This window comes from Ruditapes philippinarum, unplaced genomic scaffold, assembly GCF_026571515.1.
Source record: "Ruditapes philippinarum isolate M1 unplaced genomic scaffold, ASM2657151v2 ctg692_1_1_1_1, whole genome shotgun sequence".
Classification (NCBI taxonomy): Eukaryota; Metazoa; Mollusca; class Bivalvia; order Venerida; family Veneridae; genus Ruditapes; species Ruditapes philippinarum.
Window position 1 is genome coordinate 1 of NW_026853387.1, and position 16,446 is coordinate 16,446.

At 30.9% G+C, this 16,446-nt stretch overlaps 1 protein-coding gene across 1 annotated transcript in view; it reads left to right on the forward strand.

Annotated features, from left to right (window-relative positions):
• Nucleotides 1–4,140: 4,140 nt before the first annotated feature.
• Nucleotides 4,141–16,446, forward strand: part of LOC132736727 (uncharacterized) — a gene marked incomplete at its 5' end in the record, with an annotated part of 32,132 nt that continues 19,826 nt past the window's right edge. The window contains 2 exon segments of the mRNA XM_060723923.1: nt 4,141–4,276; nt 7,860–7,976. Coding sequence (XP_060579906.1) covers nt 7,880–7,976 — 97 coding nt within the window.

Here is a 16,446-nt window from a genome sequence, read left to right on the forward strand (position 1 = left end):
ACACTACAGTGGAACCAAAGGATAGTGGCACTACAGTGGCAAAAAAGAGTGGAATTTTGTCATTTTTCCAGTTAATTTCCACCTTTTTACACTTAATGCCACCCTTTTCAGTGGAAATAGCTGGCAAGTAGTGGCAAATCTAGGGACGGGTTAGTAGGATACAGTTTTAAATGATAGAATAAAATTGACCTGCATTTAGTAGGGATACAGTTTAAATGATAGAATAAAATTGACCTGCATTTAGTAGGGATACAGTTTAAATGATAGAATAAAATTGACCTGCATTTAGTAGGGATACAGTATAAATGATAGAATAAAATTGACCTGCATTTAGTAGGGATACAGTTTAAATGATAGAATAAAATTGACCTGCATTTAGTAGGGATACAGTTTAAATGATAGAATAAAATTGACCTGCATTTAGTAGGGATACAGTTTAAATGATAGAATAAAACTGACCTGCATTTAGTAGGGATACAGTTTAAATGATAGAATAAAATTGACCTGCATTTAGTAGGGATACAGTTTAAATGATAGAATAAAACTGACCTGCATTAACTTGTAGGGATACAGAATAAATGATAGAATAAAACTGACCTGCATACAGTTCAAATGATAGAATAAAATTGACCTGCATTTAGTAGGGATACAGTTTAAATGATAGAATAAAACTGACCTGCATTTAGTAGGGATACAGTTTAAATGATAGAATAAAACTGACCTGCATTTAGAAGGGATACAGTTTAAATGATAGAATAAAATTGACCTGCATTAACTTGTAGGGATACAGTATAAATGATAGAATAAAACTGACCTGCATACAGTTTAAATGATAGAATAAAACTGACCTGCATACAGTTTAAATGATAGAATAAAACTGACCTGCATACAGTTTAAATGATAGAATAAAATTAACCTGCATTTAGTAGGGATACAGTATAAATGATAGAATAAAACTGACCTGCATTTAGTAGGGATACAGTTTAAATGATAGAATAAAATTGACCTGCATACAGTTTAAATGATAGAATAAAATTAACCTGCATTTAGTAGGGATACAGTTTTAAATGATAAAACAAAATTGACCTGCATTTAGTAGGGATACAGTATAAATGATAGAATAAAATTGACCTGCATTTAGTAGGGATACAGTTTTAAATGATAGAATAAAATTGACCTGCATTTAGTAGGGATACAGTTTTAAATGATAGAATAAAATTGACCTGCATTTAGTAGGGATACAGTATAAATGATAGAATAAAATTGACCTGCATTTAGTAGGGATACAGTTTTAAATGATAGAATAAAATTGACCTGCATTTAGTAGGGATACAGTATAAATGATAGAATAAAATTGACCTGCATTTAGTAGGGATACAGTTTAAATGATAGAATAAAATTGACCTGCATTTAGTAGGGATACAGTATAAATGATAGAATAAAACTGACCTGCATACAGTTTAAATGATAGAATAAAATTGACCTGCATTTAGTAGGGATACAGTATAAATGATAGAATAAAACTGACCTGCATACAGTTTAAAATGATAGAATAAAATTGACCTGCATTTAGTAGGGATACAGTTTAATGATAGAATAAAATTTGACCTGCATTTAGTAGGGATAACAGTATAAATGATAAAAATAAAACTGACCTGCATTTAGTAGGGATACAGTTTAAATGATAGAATAAAATTGACCTGCATTTTCTTGTAGGGATACAGTATAAATGATAGAATAAAACTGACCTGCATACAGTTTAAATGATAGAATAAAATTGACCTGCATTTAGTAGGGATACAGTTTAAATGATAGAATAAAACTGACCTGCATTTTCTTGTAGGGATACAGTATAAATGATATAATAAAACTGACCTGCATACAGTTTAAATGATAGAATAAAATTGACCTGCATTTAGTAGGGATACAGTTTAAATGATAGAATAAAATTGACTGCAATTTTAGTAGGGATACAGTTTACAAATGATAGAATAAAATTGACCTGCATTTGTAAGGAGTACAGTTTCTAAAATGAAGAATAAAATTGACGCTGCATTTAGTAAGGGAATACAGTATAAAATGAATAAATAAAAAATTGACCTGCATTTTAGTAGGATACGTTTTAAATGATTGAGAATTAAAACATTTGACCTGGCATTTAGGTAGGAGTACGTGTTAAATGATAGAATAAAAAATTACCTGCATTTAGTAGGGATACAGTTTTTTAAATGATGAATAAAAATTGGACTGCATTTGTAGGGGATACAGTATAAATGATAGAATTAAATTGACCTGCATTTAGTAGAGGATTACAGTTTTTTAAATGCAATAGAACAAAATTGACCTGCATTGAGTAGGGAATACAGTATAAATGATATAATAAAATTTTACCTGCATTTAGTTAGGGATACAGTTTTTAAATGATAAAACAAAAACTGGACCTCATTTTACTTTGTAGGGAAATCCCGGGGTTAAAATTAAAATTTTTTGATTATTTCCAAACCCCAATTTTAAATTTTTTTTGCATTTAAAATTTAAGAGAAAAATATTATTAAAAAAGAGTTTTTACCATGAATTTATGTATTTTTCCCCTAAAAATTGCAAAGAAAAAAGGGTAAAAAATTTGACTGCTTATCTTTTTGTTGCTAAATTTTTTTTCTTTAAATTCTTTGTCAGTTTTCAATTTTGAGGAAAGGCTATTTTTGAAAATTTCCCATTTTTTTTTGGTTTTTGGTTAATCCCCTGATGTCCAGTCTATTATCTTTTAAATTACCCAAAACAGTTTCTGTATTTTAACATCGGGCTTCCATTCCATACAGTAGTTTTTTGAGGGAAAATTTCCCCAAGCAATCATTTTTTAAATGTGCCCCTTAAGAATTTTTGGCAGGCGTTTTAGTTCTTATGTTTTAAGGGGTTCCACAGGATAAAAGATATTTACTTTTTTAAAAATTTTAAAAAAAAACAAAAGTTTTTGGGTATTTAGTTTGTATTTTTAAATCCCAGGGGTTTAATAAAGGGTTAACCAAAAAATAAAATTCGAATAATATGTTTTTCCTTCAAAATGATAAAAGTTTCAAAATTAAAAAAACTTACTTAAACAATTAAAATGAATAAAGGACAATTAGTTTTTATAAAAAATTGGGAAAAAACTTTTAAACACAAGATTTGGGGAACATTGCCCTGTTTTTTTTAAATATATAAAAACATTAGTTCTCTTTAAACCCCAAACAAGTTTTATACTTTATTTAGTATGCCATTAATATTGTTTGTAGGGAAAAATTCATTTATAGAAACATGATTTAAATTTAATATATTTAAACTTTGGTCAATGCGGGGTTTTTTAAAAAGCGTGTTAAGATGTTTTTCCTGAAAATATGGTTTTCTTTTTGCCTAATTTTATTTCCCTTTAAAATTTATCAAAAAAATTTAAAAGCTAGTTTTTTGTTTTTTAATTTTAAAAATCAAAATATTTCTAAAAAAATGTGTTCATCGGACAATTTTTTCTTTTTTCATCCCTTTATTTTTTAGATTTTTTCCTTAACAAAGGTTCACGTATTCCTTGGGTCAGCTAAAGGAACAGTTTAATTTATTAAACCAATGTAAAAACCCCAATTTAAAGATAGCCAGTATAAAACTTTAGCAAAGAAACAAAACGGGTTTTGATCTAAAAAAATACATTTGTGGGGGGGAATTTTTTTGGAAATTTTCAAGTTTTTTAAAGTTTGGATTTTTGAAAGGTTTTTTTTTTATATGTTTGAAAGTTGATTTTTTAAATTAAATTTTGGGAAAATTGGAAGTTGTTTATTTTTTTAAGAAAGTGGGCAACACATATTTTAATTTGTTATGTGTTTTATAAATGAAAAAGTGAAAAATGATGCTAGTTGTTTTTTTGTTGTTGTTTTTTTTTGGTAATCAGAAATGGTTTTAATATACATGTATACCTACAAGTTTTCTGGTGAAGTAGGGCCAATTTCAGCATGAGTAAATACCAACAACACACAATCAATTTGACTGGAACAACCATCAAAATATGAATATTTTCAAGTGGGATTCAGACAACTAATATTTGCTATACTTGTGTGATGCTCCAACAGTATGAACAATTAATGTGTTGGAGATTTTTTTCTCACCTTTGTGCAGCATGCAGTACAAGAAAACAGAAAAATAAGAGAGACACAAGAAAAGATCAAGCGAGCAAAAGAGGCCAAAGAAAAGGCTGAACGAGAAAAGCATGCTAGACAGGCACGACAGAGAGCACTTGTTGATATAACCACAGGTATTAACTTGAATTTATATGTGATTCTTATTGTATAAAATTGATAATGTAACATTAATGTTTGGTAAAATGAGATATTGAAACATGGAGCTTAGAAATTATTTGATACATTATTTATGTAAAGTATTGTGTATAATGTTTTGACCTTAATAAGGCCAAACTGACCCGATTGTTGATGATTTTTTTTTAAACCCGAACTGGGGTTTTTTGTGTGGTTTTACCCTATAAATGATTGTTTAAAGGTTTTTTATTTTTGATACTGATTTTTGAGGGGTTTTTCATTCTGAACTGATTTTTGAGTGGTTTATACCCCGATTTCTGATTTTTTGATTTGGGTTATTTTTCTGAAAACTGATTGTTGATGTAGTTTATTTTGATTAAAATTTATTGTTAATGTGGTTTATACTTTTTATTTCTGATTTTTTGGGGGGTGTTTAAATTTCTTTGGGTACTGGGGTTTTTGATGTAGTTTTTAAATCGAATATTTATTGTTGATGTAGTTTATACTCCCGAACTGATTTTGATGTAGTTTTTACTTTGATACGATTGTTTTATTAGTTTATTTCTTTTATTTCTGATTGTTTGATGTATTTTTATTCTGGGTACTGATTGTTTTATGTAGTTTATACTTTGATACTGATTGGGTTTATTAGTTTAAAACTTTTTTACTGGGGTTTTGATGTTTGTTTATTTTGAACTGATTTTTTGATGAGTTTTTACTCTGATTTCTTTTTGTTGATGAGTTTATACTTTGATTCTGGGTTTTTTGATGTTTTTTAAAAACCCCTTCCCATTGTTTTATGTAAAATTTATACTTTGGATACTGAATTTTTGATGTTTGTTTTTTTAAATTTTGGGGTTTCGGTTGTTATTAGTTTTTTACTCTGATACCGATTGTTGATGTAGTTTATACCTGATACTGATTTTTTGATGTAGTTTTTACTTTTGATACGATTTTTGAGTGTTTTTTACTCTGATTACTGTTTTGATGTGGTTTTTGCTTTTGATAATGATTGTTGATTGGTTTTTTACTCTGATTACTGATTGGGTTTATGTAGTTTTTTACACTGATTCTGGGGTGTTGATGTGGGTTTTTTTACTCTGGGGTACTGGGTTTTTGGGTGTAGTTTATACCTGATACGTTGTTGAGTAGTTTAGACCCTTTTATAATGATTTTTGATGTGGTTTTTAATTTCTCTTGGGGGCGATTTTGGGTTTATGTAGTTTATACTTTGTAATGATTTTTGAAAGTAGTTTATACTCTGATCCCGATTGTTTGATTTTAATTTTACTCTGATACTGGGTTGTTTTATGTGGGTTTTTACTTTTATAATGATTGTTGATTTTAAATTATACTCTGTACTGGGGTTGTTGATGGGTTTAAAAAAAACTCGATACTGATTGGGTTTATGTAGTTTATACTTTGGAAAACTTTATTGTTGATGTAGTTTATCCTGATACTAATTTTTATGTATTTTTTCAAAGGGTACTGATTGGGTGGGGTAAATTTTTTACTCTGATAAAAGGGGTTTTTGGTGTTTTTTTATACTCTGATCTGATTGTAGTTTTTTTACCCGTGATACTCATTGTTTTAAGGTTTTTACCTGATACTGGGTTTTTGATGTAGTTTATACTGATATGATTTTTGATGTATACTGATATGGGTTGTTGATGTAGTTTATACTTGGGGTGTAAATTTTTAAATTTGATACTTATTGTTGGGTGTAGTTCTATACTCTTGATACTGATTGTTTTATTGATGATTGTAGTAGGGTTATTAACTCTGATACTGGATTGTTGATGTAGTTTTTTACTTTTATAATATTTTTTGTCGTTTATTTCTTTTATAATGATTGTTGATTTTTTGTGAGTTTATACTTTGATTACTGATTGTTGATGTAGTATTATACTCTGATCTGATTGTTTGATGTAGTTTATTACTCTGATACTTGATTGTTGATGTAGTTTATACTTTGATAACTGAGTTGTTGATTGTAGTTTATACTCTGATACTGATTGTTGATTGTAGTTTTATACTTTGATACTGATGTTTGAATGTAGTTTATACTCTGATACTGGATTGTTGATGTGATGTTTATACTCTGATACTGATTGTTGATGTAGTTTTATACTTCTGATACTGAATTGTTGATGCTAGTTTTATACTTTGATAAGGAGTTTTGATTGTAGTTTTAAGCTACTTGATACTGGAAATTGTTGATGTAGTTTATACTCTTCGATACTGATTGCTTGATGTAGTTTATTACTCTGATACTGATTGTTGATGTGGTTTATACTTTGATACTGATTGTTGATGTAGTTTATACTCTGATACTGGATTGTTGATGTAGTTTATTACTTTGATACTGATGTAGTTGATACTGATGTTTTGTAGTTTATCTCTGATACTGATTGTTGATGTTAGTTTATACTTCTGATACTGATTGTTGATGTAGTTTATACTCTGATACTGATGTTGATGTAGTTTTATACTCTGATACTGACTTGTTGATGTAGTTTATTACTAGCTGACTACTGATTGTTTGATGTAGTTTATACTGGTTGATACTGTTGTTGATGTAGTTTATACTCTGATACTGATTGTTTGATGTAGTTTATACTGTGATAACTGATTGTTGATGTAGTTTTATACTCTGATACTGATTGTTTGATGTGGTTTTACTCTGATACTGATTGTTGATGTAGTTTATACTCTGATACTGATTGTTGATGTAGTTTTATACTACTGATACTGATTGTTGATGTAGTTTATACTCTGATACTGATTGTTGATGTTAGTTTAATACTCTGATATTGTTGAGTGGTTTATACTCTGATAATGAATTGTTGATGTGTTTTTACTTTGATACTGAGCGTTGATGTAGTTTATACTTTGATACTGATTGTTGATGTAGTTTATACTCTGATACTGATTGTTGATGTAGTTTATACTCTGATACTGATTGTTGATGTAGTTTATACTTTGATACTGATTGTTGATGTAGTTTATACTTTGATACTGATTGTTGATGTAGTTTATACTTTGATACTGATTGTTGATGTAGTTTATACTCTGATACTGATTGTTGATGTAGTTTATACTTTGATACTGATTGTTGATGTAGTTTATACTCTGATACTGATTGTTGATGTAGTTTATACTTTGATACTGATTGTTGATGTAGTTTATACTCTGATACTGATTGTTGATGTAGTTTATACTTTGATACTGATTGTTGATGTGGTTTATACTTTGATAATGATTGTTGATGTAGTTTATACTTTGATACTGATTGTTGATGTAGTTTATACTCTGATACTGATTGTTGATGTGGTTTATACTCTGATACTGATTGTTGATGTGGTTTATACTCTGATACTGATTGTTGATGTAGTTTATACTCTGATACTGATTGTTGATGTAGTTTATACTCTGATACCGATCGTTGACGTAGTTTATACTTTGATACTGATCGTTGATGTAGTTTATACTCTGATAATGATTGTTGAGGTGGTTTATACCCTCTTCCTGATTGTTGATGCTATTTATAACAGAAAATGTAGGACTGATATTTACTTTTAGATGAAAACCAGGAAGGTGTTATGGATAATTTGCTAGAAGCATTGAAGACAGGTTCTGCATTTAATGTTGGTAGAGAAAAGAGAGATGGGAAAAGGAGAACACCAAGGGCAGCAGGAGGTAAATAAATTATCTACCTTTGTAGGTACAGATATTCTGTATTTTTAGCTCACCTGAGGACAATGCCCTCAAGGTGAGCTTTTGTGATGGACCATTGTCTGCCATCCATCCTTCTATGTATGTGTGTCTGTCCATGCATATCTTAACAATTTCTTTATGGCATGGCAACCAAAAGATTATTTTACAAACAATCTTAAAAATCTTCTTGTAAAAAAAACAAAAGAGTTAGAGCTTAGATATTTGGCATGAAACATATTCTAGTGGATGTCTACCTAGTTTGTTCAAATAAATGCCCTCGGGTCAAAATTGACCCAATCCCAGGGTGGTCATTGATTTTCCTTATATATATAGTAAAAACTTAAAAATCTTCTTGTGACAATCCTAAAGCACTATAGATTAGATATTTGGCATGAAACATCTTCTAGTGGATGTCTACCAAGTTTGTTCAAATGAAAGCCCTAGGGTCAAAATTGACCTGGAATCAGGGATCATTGATTTTCCTTTTATAGATTTTACAGATTTGATATTTGGCATGAAACATGTTCTAGTGGATGTCTACCAAGTTTGTGCAAATAAAAGCCCTAGGGTCAAAAATCTTCTTGTGAAAATCCAAAAGAGCTACAGCTTGGATATTTGGCATGAAACATGTTCTAGTGGATGGACCAAGGCTGAACTGTTTAATAAAATGGCTGCCAGAGTTAAAATTAGAAAACAACATCTAAACAACATCATAGCCACAGGTTCAATTTTGAAAAATTTTACACAAAAAATTTTCTTGGTGACAGTGTACAAAATTTTTCAGATTAAGCTGTCCCTTGTTTTCAAATTGTGCTTCTTGGGTGAAAAGGGGCTCCGCTTTGACCATTTGACCTATTTCTCAGGTGAGCAATCCAGGGCCCTCTGGGCCCTCTTGTTTAGATTACAAATCATGCCGCTAAGCTGAAATATGTTGCAGCCCTTGGGAATGTAGGATGACTCTTACAGGCCAATTTAGGTCTCTTGTTTTAGAACAGTTTTCAAGAATTTGTGTGATTACTGAACTTTCTTCATTATTTATTCCCCAGACTATTTGCTATTTTAATGTAATCATTAGAGTATTTTACTGCAGTGCCCAGAATAGATAGTAAAAATTGGAGAGAAGTAATTTACAGTAGTTTATTGTTCTTTATACCTGACTGTCAATTCAGCTGTGAAATAAATATAGGATAATTTGATTTACAGAATATATCTTTAGAATAGCTAAAAGTAATACAATAGGTTATGAGATGCCCCAGGCATACAATGCATGGTTTAAATGTGTGGTTCTCTTCATCTTAAAGATATTGGTTTAAATATGTGATATTCTTCATCTTTTAGATATTGGTTTGAATATGTGATATTCTTCATCTTTAAGATATTGGTTTAAACACATGTATGTGCTATTCTTCATCTTTAAGATATTGGTTTAAATATGTGATATTCTTCATCTTTAAGATATTGGTTTAAATATGTGATATTCTTCATCTTTAAGATACTGGTTTAAATATGTGATATTCTTCATCTTTAAGATATTGGTTTAAATATGTGATATTCTTCATCTTAAAGATATTGAGATATTGAAAAATGTTACTGTTTTAGTATCTTAAAATAATATATTTATAACATCCCTCTTTTATCTTCAATTTTCTTTATGTGTATTTTTTGCTCATCTGTTTGTGCTCAGAGGTGAGCTTTTTTGATGGCAGTGTGTCTGATCATTTTTTTGCCCGTCTTTGTCCAAAATTTCTTTAATCATCTCCTACTTAACCACTGGACGGATTTTGACCAAATTTCACAGGAGTGATCCTAAGGTGGTCCTCGACAAAAACTATATTCATGTAAGTGACGATTTCTGAAATTATTCCCCTTGATCTTGGAATTTATGTTAACAATGTTATTTATTTACTATAACTTAATACATAATTATACATAATTGATTTTTCTTTCATAGTCTTAATTGTCTTCCTTTCTGCGTCCAGTATTTTATTAGTCGAGCTGCGCTGTCTCCTGTGACAGCTCTTGTTATAAACTGTACAGTTGTTCTTTCTCAGTATGACTGAAAACTAAAGTTGATAAGCCTTAATCATTAATAAGGTTTTCTAAAAGAAAGTACTTGTTATAAGATTGGATGAATTTCATGGACAGGCAGCCATAAACAAATTTACATTCCCTAGCAACCAGTGACATTTATAGGAAGCATTGACTTTCAATAGGAGCCAGTAATGTCCTTGGCAGCCATTGACTTTCCTTAACCACCATTGATTTCCCTAAGCAACAAGTGACTACCTAATGCCAGACGTTTCACTCCCAAGACATTTCACTATTGAGACGTTATAGTCCCAAGACGGTTCACACCTAGACATTTCACTCCTAATTTGTAATTGTATGGACGTGTCACTCCCATTTTTTAAAAATATTTATGATAATTTAGGAGAGTGAACAAATATGTTTTTCATTTAATATTTAGGGGAAATCAAATTTTATGTTTGATTTTTATTGATATTGAGGGTATTGTTAATAAGAATTTATGAATTTGAAGAAAAACAAATTATGAAATGTTACAGAATGTGTAAATAATATAATGCAAACAGTATAGTATCAGAAAAGTGAATTTTGTTCTGTTTAAACAGTGTTTTCAATTATTCATGTTATTAGTAATAGAAAGAGCATCGAAACACGAGGCTATCTGATTTGTACGAGGGGGCGTAGCCCCCAAGTATTAATCAGATTGCCGAGTGTTTTGGTGTTCTTTCTCTTTTGTATCATTGTCAAACATAAAAACACGTTCCCTGTTGCCACATTATGAAACCCCAGAAAATAAGTAACCAATGAACGAGCGTCTGAATATCATATTTCTGTCTCGCAGCCGTCACAATAAGTAAACCCCAGCAAAAATGAACCAATCAATGGGCGTGCTCTGGAGTGCGAGTAACTAATACCTGCACTCCAGTTAACGCACTTTGCATATATATGTATACGATTTAACTCTTACACATTTTCAACAGAAAGGTCCCAAAACTATGATACAAGTAATAGAAGGAGCATCGAAACACGAGGCTATCTGTTTTGTACAAAAAAGTAACCAATGAACGAGCATCTGAATATGATATTTCCATCGCTATCCCTTTCTCTGTCGTCACAATATGTAAACCCCGGACAAAATGAACCAATCAATGGGCATGCTCTGGAGTGCGGGTAACTAATACCTGCGCTCCAGTTAACGCACTGTGCATGTATATTTATACGATTTAAAAATCTGTCACATTTTCAACAGAAAGGTCCCTAAACTATGGTGCAAGGAGTGCATATATTGGTTTCAATGAGGACATATGGTAAATTATTAGAAGATTACTCATTTGATTATGGGTTGAATGATGAGAGGTTTAAATGAAAGAAAAACTTCTAAAATTTTATTTTTTAACCACATGAGAAAATTCTATTTATAATAGATTAAAAAAGATAATAGAATAACATAAAAATGAAAATTTATTAAAGATCCTGTATGTTTTGTAATTGTGGTTGTATACCACACTTGCGTGAAATTATATATGTATATATATATAATTATGCTAATACAACAATTTTTCAAACATCGAAGAATATGTTAAATATGTACTGCAAATATTTGAACATATTAAATGTAATCATTAAATTATATGCATTCATTTCTTATTAGAATTTATAGAAAACAAATTTCTAATTTATACCTCCCTTTATTTACATGAAATGTTAAATTTGGTAATATCTTTATAAATAATGCTGTTTGGAACTTACAATATTGATAAATCTTAATTTGAGCATCATATTTTTCATACAAAACCATAAACACTGAGACCATAAACTAACAGTTTGACATCACTATTAAATCAGTTGTATAAGCATCAACAGTTTACTTATCAGTTGTTCATTGGGCTATTAAAATTGTTTTGAGACAACAGCCACATATAAAAAAGGTATTGGGAACAAAAATTTATCTAAAAGTTTTGTATTTAATATATAACAAAAAGTAAAATAATATTTTAAATCAGATAATAGGATATACATAAATTATATTTGATGATCAAATCAAGAAAAATAGCTAAATAAACTTTAACAATTATGATATACAAACTTAAAGTACTGAGTCAAAGTGAAAATTTATCCCCTTTAAGTTTTCTAATTTAATAATTATTAAATTTAAGGTATATTTTAGTATAACACAAGTATCAGAATAATTTTGGCATAAAGAAGGAGTGAAACGTCTTGGTGTGAACCGTCTTGGTGTGAATCGTCCAAATAGTGAAACGTCTGTCTACCTAAGAAACCATTTTCCTTCCATAGCAACCATTGATTTTCCTTAGCAACTACTGACTACATAAACCATTGGTTTCCTTAGCAACAAGTGACTTCCATAGCATCTATTGACATTCCACCAAATCTCAGTAATTTACTTTCGTTAGCAACAAGTGACATACATAGACACCTTTGACTTTCCAAAGCCACCAGTGACTTTCATAGGAATCATTGACTTTCCACAGGAACCAGTGATGTCCATAGCAGCCATTGACTTAATTTCCTTAGAAACCATTCACTTTATAAAGCAATCACTGACTTTCCTTAGCAACCTGTGACTTCCAAAGCAACCATTGACTTTCAATAGTCAGTGCTTTTTCATAGCAACCAATAATTTCCCTTAACAAGCATTGATTTCCATAGCAACCAGTGACATCCTTAGCAACCAGTGACTTCCATTCTTGCCATCATTTAGTGTCTTCAGTAGCAACCTGTAAGGCCCCCACAATTACACGTTTAAACGGTAAACGTTTACGATATTTTAAAACGTTAAATCGAAATGACCATATTGTCTTACAAAATTTCTTAATCATTGCCTGTAATCATAGATTTTATCATTTCTAGTGGTTTATTCCAAATTAAATAAACGGAAAATGGGTGTTTACAACCCTTCACACAGCATTACCGTGCAAAAAATGCTCGTGACTTAATACATTTTTGGTAAAAAATGTGGATACAATGCAGAAAATGTGTGCTATTCAATCGTGATGCCAAGCCCCTGAACATTTTTATTTGTAATGTATTAAAAGTAGAAATGAGACATCTTGACCACTCAAATACATGTTTTGTAATATACAATAGAGGTACCACTTTTTTAAACCGGATCTTATCGTTTCGGTTTCGTGCAACGTGTAACGTTTGCAAAAGAATGTAAATCGTGGAAGCCCTATAGCAACCTTGTGACTTCAAGCAACAATTTACTTCCCCTTTACAACCAGTGACATCCACGACAAAATTGCTTTTCAATGCAACGAACCCTGATTGTAATAACCATGACATTCATTGCACCAGGTCCATACAATGTGACTTCCCCAAAAAACTATTTCCATAGCAGCCCTTGATTTCCTTACCAGTAGTTAAATTTCCATAGCAACCAATGATGTTTTTTAACTTATCTGAACAAGTACAATTTTTGATCTTTCAGAAATAAGTAAAAGAGACAAAGATGATTTTGTTATAACTTTGAAATTTGGCCTTTTTAACAAATGCATGCTATTGAACTTTTATAACCATTGATCTAGATTAGGTCCCAGTGCTGTTTCCTGTATTAAGAGATACAGCTCTGAAATTAAAACTATGCACACTAGTTCAGATGCAGATTTGAACTATGATATCAGTTTCTTATACCTGGTTATCAATAATAATTTTTTCGTTTTCATTTATAGCCTTTATAGTCTTTATGGCTTTCTTGTCTGTATGAAAATAATAGAAGAATACTCTTTTGTGCATAAGCCATCTGCCATTTCTTTAGTGGCTTAACTTTGGTTGAAAACCTGGCTTTTTGACAATTCTTGTCACTTGTGTAATGCTTATGATAGTAGTAGATAATAATTATAGTGTTTTAAATTGTTAGACATGTACAAACTGGTTGTTAAATTGTTACTGAAAATAATATCTACATTGATTACCTCCCTTGACAGGAGGATGGAGGCAGACGGCTGAAGGTATCAGCTGAAACTAACACAACATCTACAATATGTATCATGCTTTTCTCTATACTCCTACATTATACAGTGTTGTATAGTATCATAATGGTTAAACTGCAAGTATTATTCAATGTAGCGAATTATGGCAAACTTGAAATTGCAACATGTTTAAACGCTTCAATATGAAATAATCATTTTGGTGCCTTTACCTGTAACCATTAGTATACTTTGTGGACATATAAAGTGTGGACATAATTATGTATGCTCCCCAGTACAATTTATAGAATGGTGAGCATATACATGTATTGTCACCACTTTGTCCGTCCATCTGTCTGTCTATTTAAGAGAAGTAGGGGGCCATGTAACTGTTTGTTTGGTTGATTGGGTTTTACGTCACACCAACACAGTATAGGTCATTTGGCGATGTTCCAGCTTTACTGCTGGAGGAAGACCTCAGATGCCCTTCCGTGCATTATTTCAGGCATGAAAGGACTAGCTGGATAGCTTCCTTACATGAAAGAATCCAAAGTCCCTGTTGGGATTCGAACCCACAGCGGTAAGGGGCAAGTGGCCATGTAACTGTAAACAGAACAAAAGAGAACAATAAAGTTAATTCCGTAACAATAGAATAAGGGGCCGTGGCCTTCTATTAAACAAAAGAAAATAACAAAAGAATGACGCCTTAGTCCATTTAAATGGCATGTCCGTCCGTCCGCTATTCTTGTCTGAGACATAACTGTGAAAGAACCAGAAGTATCAACATGAAACTTTGTAGGCAGATAGATCTCATTGGTTAGAGGTGCAGTGCAAAAGAACCACATCTCTGCCTTGCCTAATTTTGAAGTTATTGCCCTTTGTTCATTTTTACACTTTGAACTTTGTACGGGACATAACTCTGACACTACAAGAGGTATTCTTTTCTGTGTCCAAAACCTATTCGAGAGCATCACCTGGTTCAACCGGTTCTTGTTTAGTGTTATTCTCAACTGGCTGTATTATAGATCCAATTGTTTACAATGAATGATTTTACTATTGTAGTTTATTTTTTCAAGCAGACAAGAATAATTTATTGGGAATGGAATAAGCAACATCATTGAAAATTTGAATAATTAAATGTTGTAAATTATTTCTGTATAACATAATTATACTGCTATTATACATGATTATATACATATACAATATTTACTTCACTATTTTTGAGGAATACTGTCCTTGTGTAACACCATGTCCAATTTAGTTTTTTGTGATGCCAATCAACCACTGAAGGTACTTGCTAGAAGGCCCATAACTCTAGCTTGGATTTTGAATGAAGAGTTGCTGGTTAAAGTTTTGCCTCCATTCTTGAATTTATAATGAGTAATATGACAATCAGTTAAAATCATGGTCAATTTAGGTACTATTTTTATATGAAACAAGTGTCATACATTAATGACATTTTCTGATAGATAAATTCACTAGATTTGTGTGAAGTTGTAATCATAAGCTCAATAGGTTCATAGAAAAACAAATTACTATTTATGCAATATGATAACTCTGTCATGTATTTTTAATGAAATCTTTCCTGTTATAAATTAATGCATTATCAAGGCTCTTGTTTTACTATCAGGCATTGAGAAGAGTTGAATGTACTGTCCTACTGGCAGCTCTTGTTATTGTTTGACTGTCCAAGTCTTCCTCTATATTCTTCATCATATAAATTTGTATACAAGCTTGCTTTATAATAATGTACAGGTGTTTTAAATTTAAAGAATTGTACACACAGGTAAAACCATTAACACTGACATATTATAAAAACAAGAAAGCTTTTTTATTTCCATTGATACTGCATGTGATATCACTTAACGTAAGAATTATTTTATGGTTAAAACTATTATAAGAACTGTTTTACAATGTATTTCTCTTGTTAACTCTTAGTGTGCTGGCAGCAAAAGATGTGACTGGTACACACTAAGGTCAGCTAGAACTTCTCTCGGCTGTCTGAGCATCATGTTAGCTTTGCTAACATGATATATTTTGAAATATTTTCTAAATGTTGGTTTTCAACAGTCCAGATTGAAATAGGGAAAGACATACAGACGTACAAGAAATTCACCAGATTAAGGGTGAACCCTAAACTAATGGATTTTTCCAGCATTGAATTTGCATCAGTCCATTCAAAGGCTAAGCAATTTTGAATATCAAAATACCATAATTTAGCAACCTCAGGCCAGGGTGCAGGAAAGTTTAGGTTGGCCTTGATTTATACTGGTGGTAAAGGCTTATCACCTGTAGTTCCAACAGGTTAAGTAATAAGCTCCTGCTTAATGTACTACATTTATTTCAAACGGAAATAATTTATTTCATTATGATAATGAAATAGAGTTATTAATTTTGACAGCTCATGTCTGTTTTTTTAGCTACATCATTACAGTATAGTCATGCACTTTTAGCTTAGTATATAATGTCTTTTATATGTAAGAATACATATTCTTGTA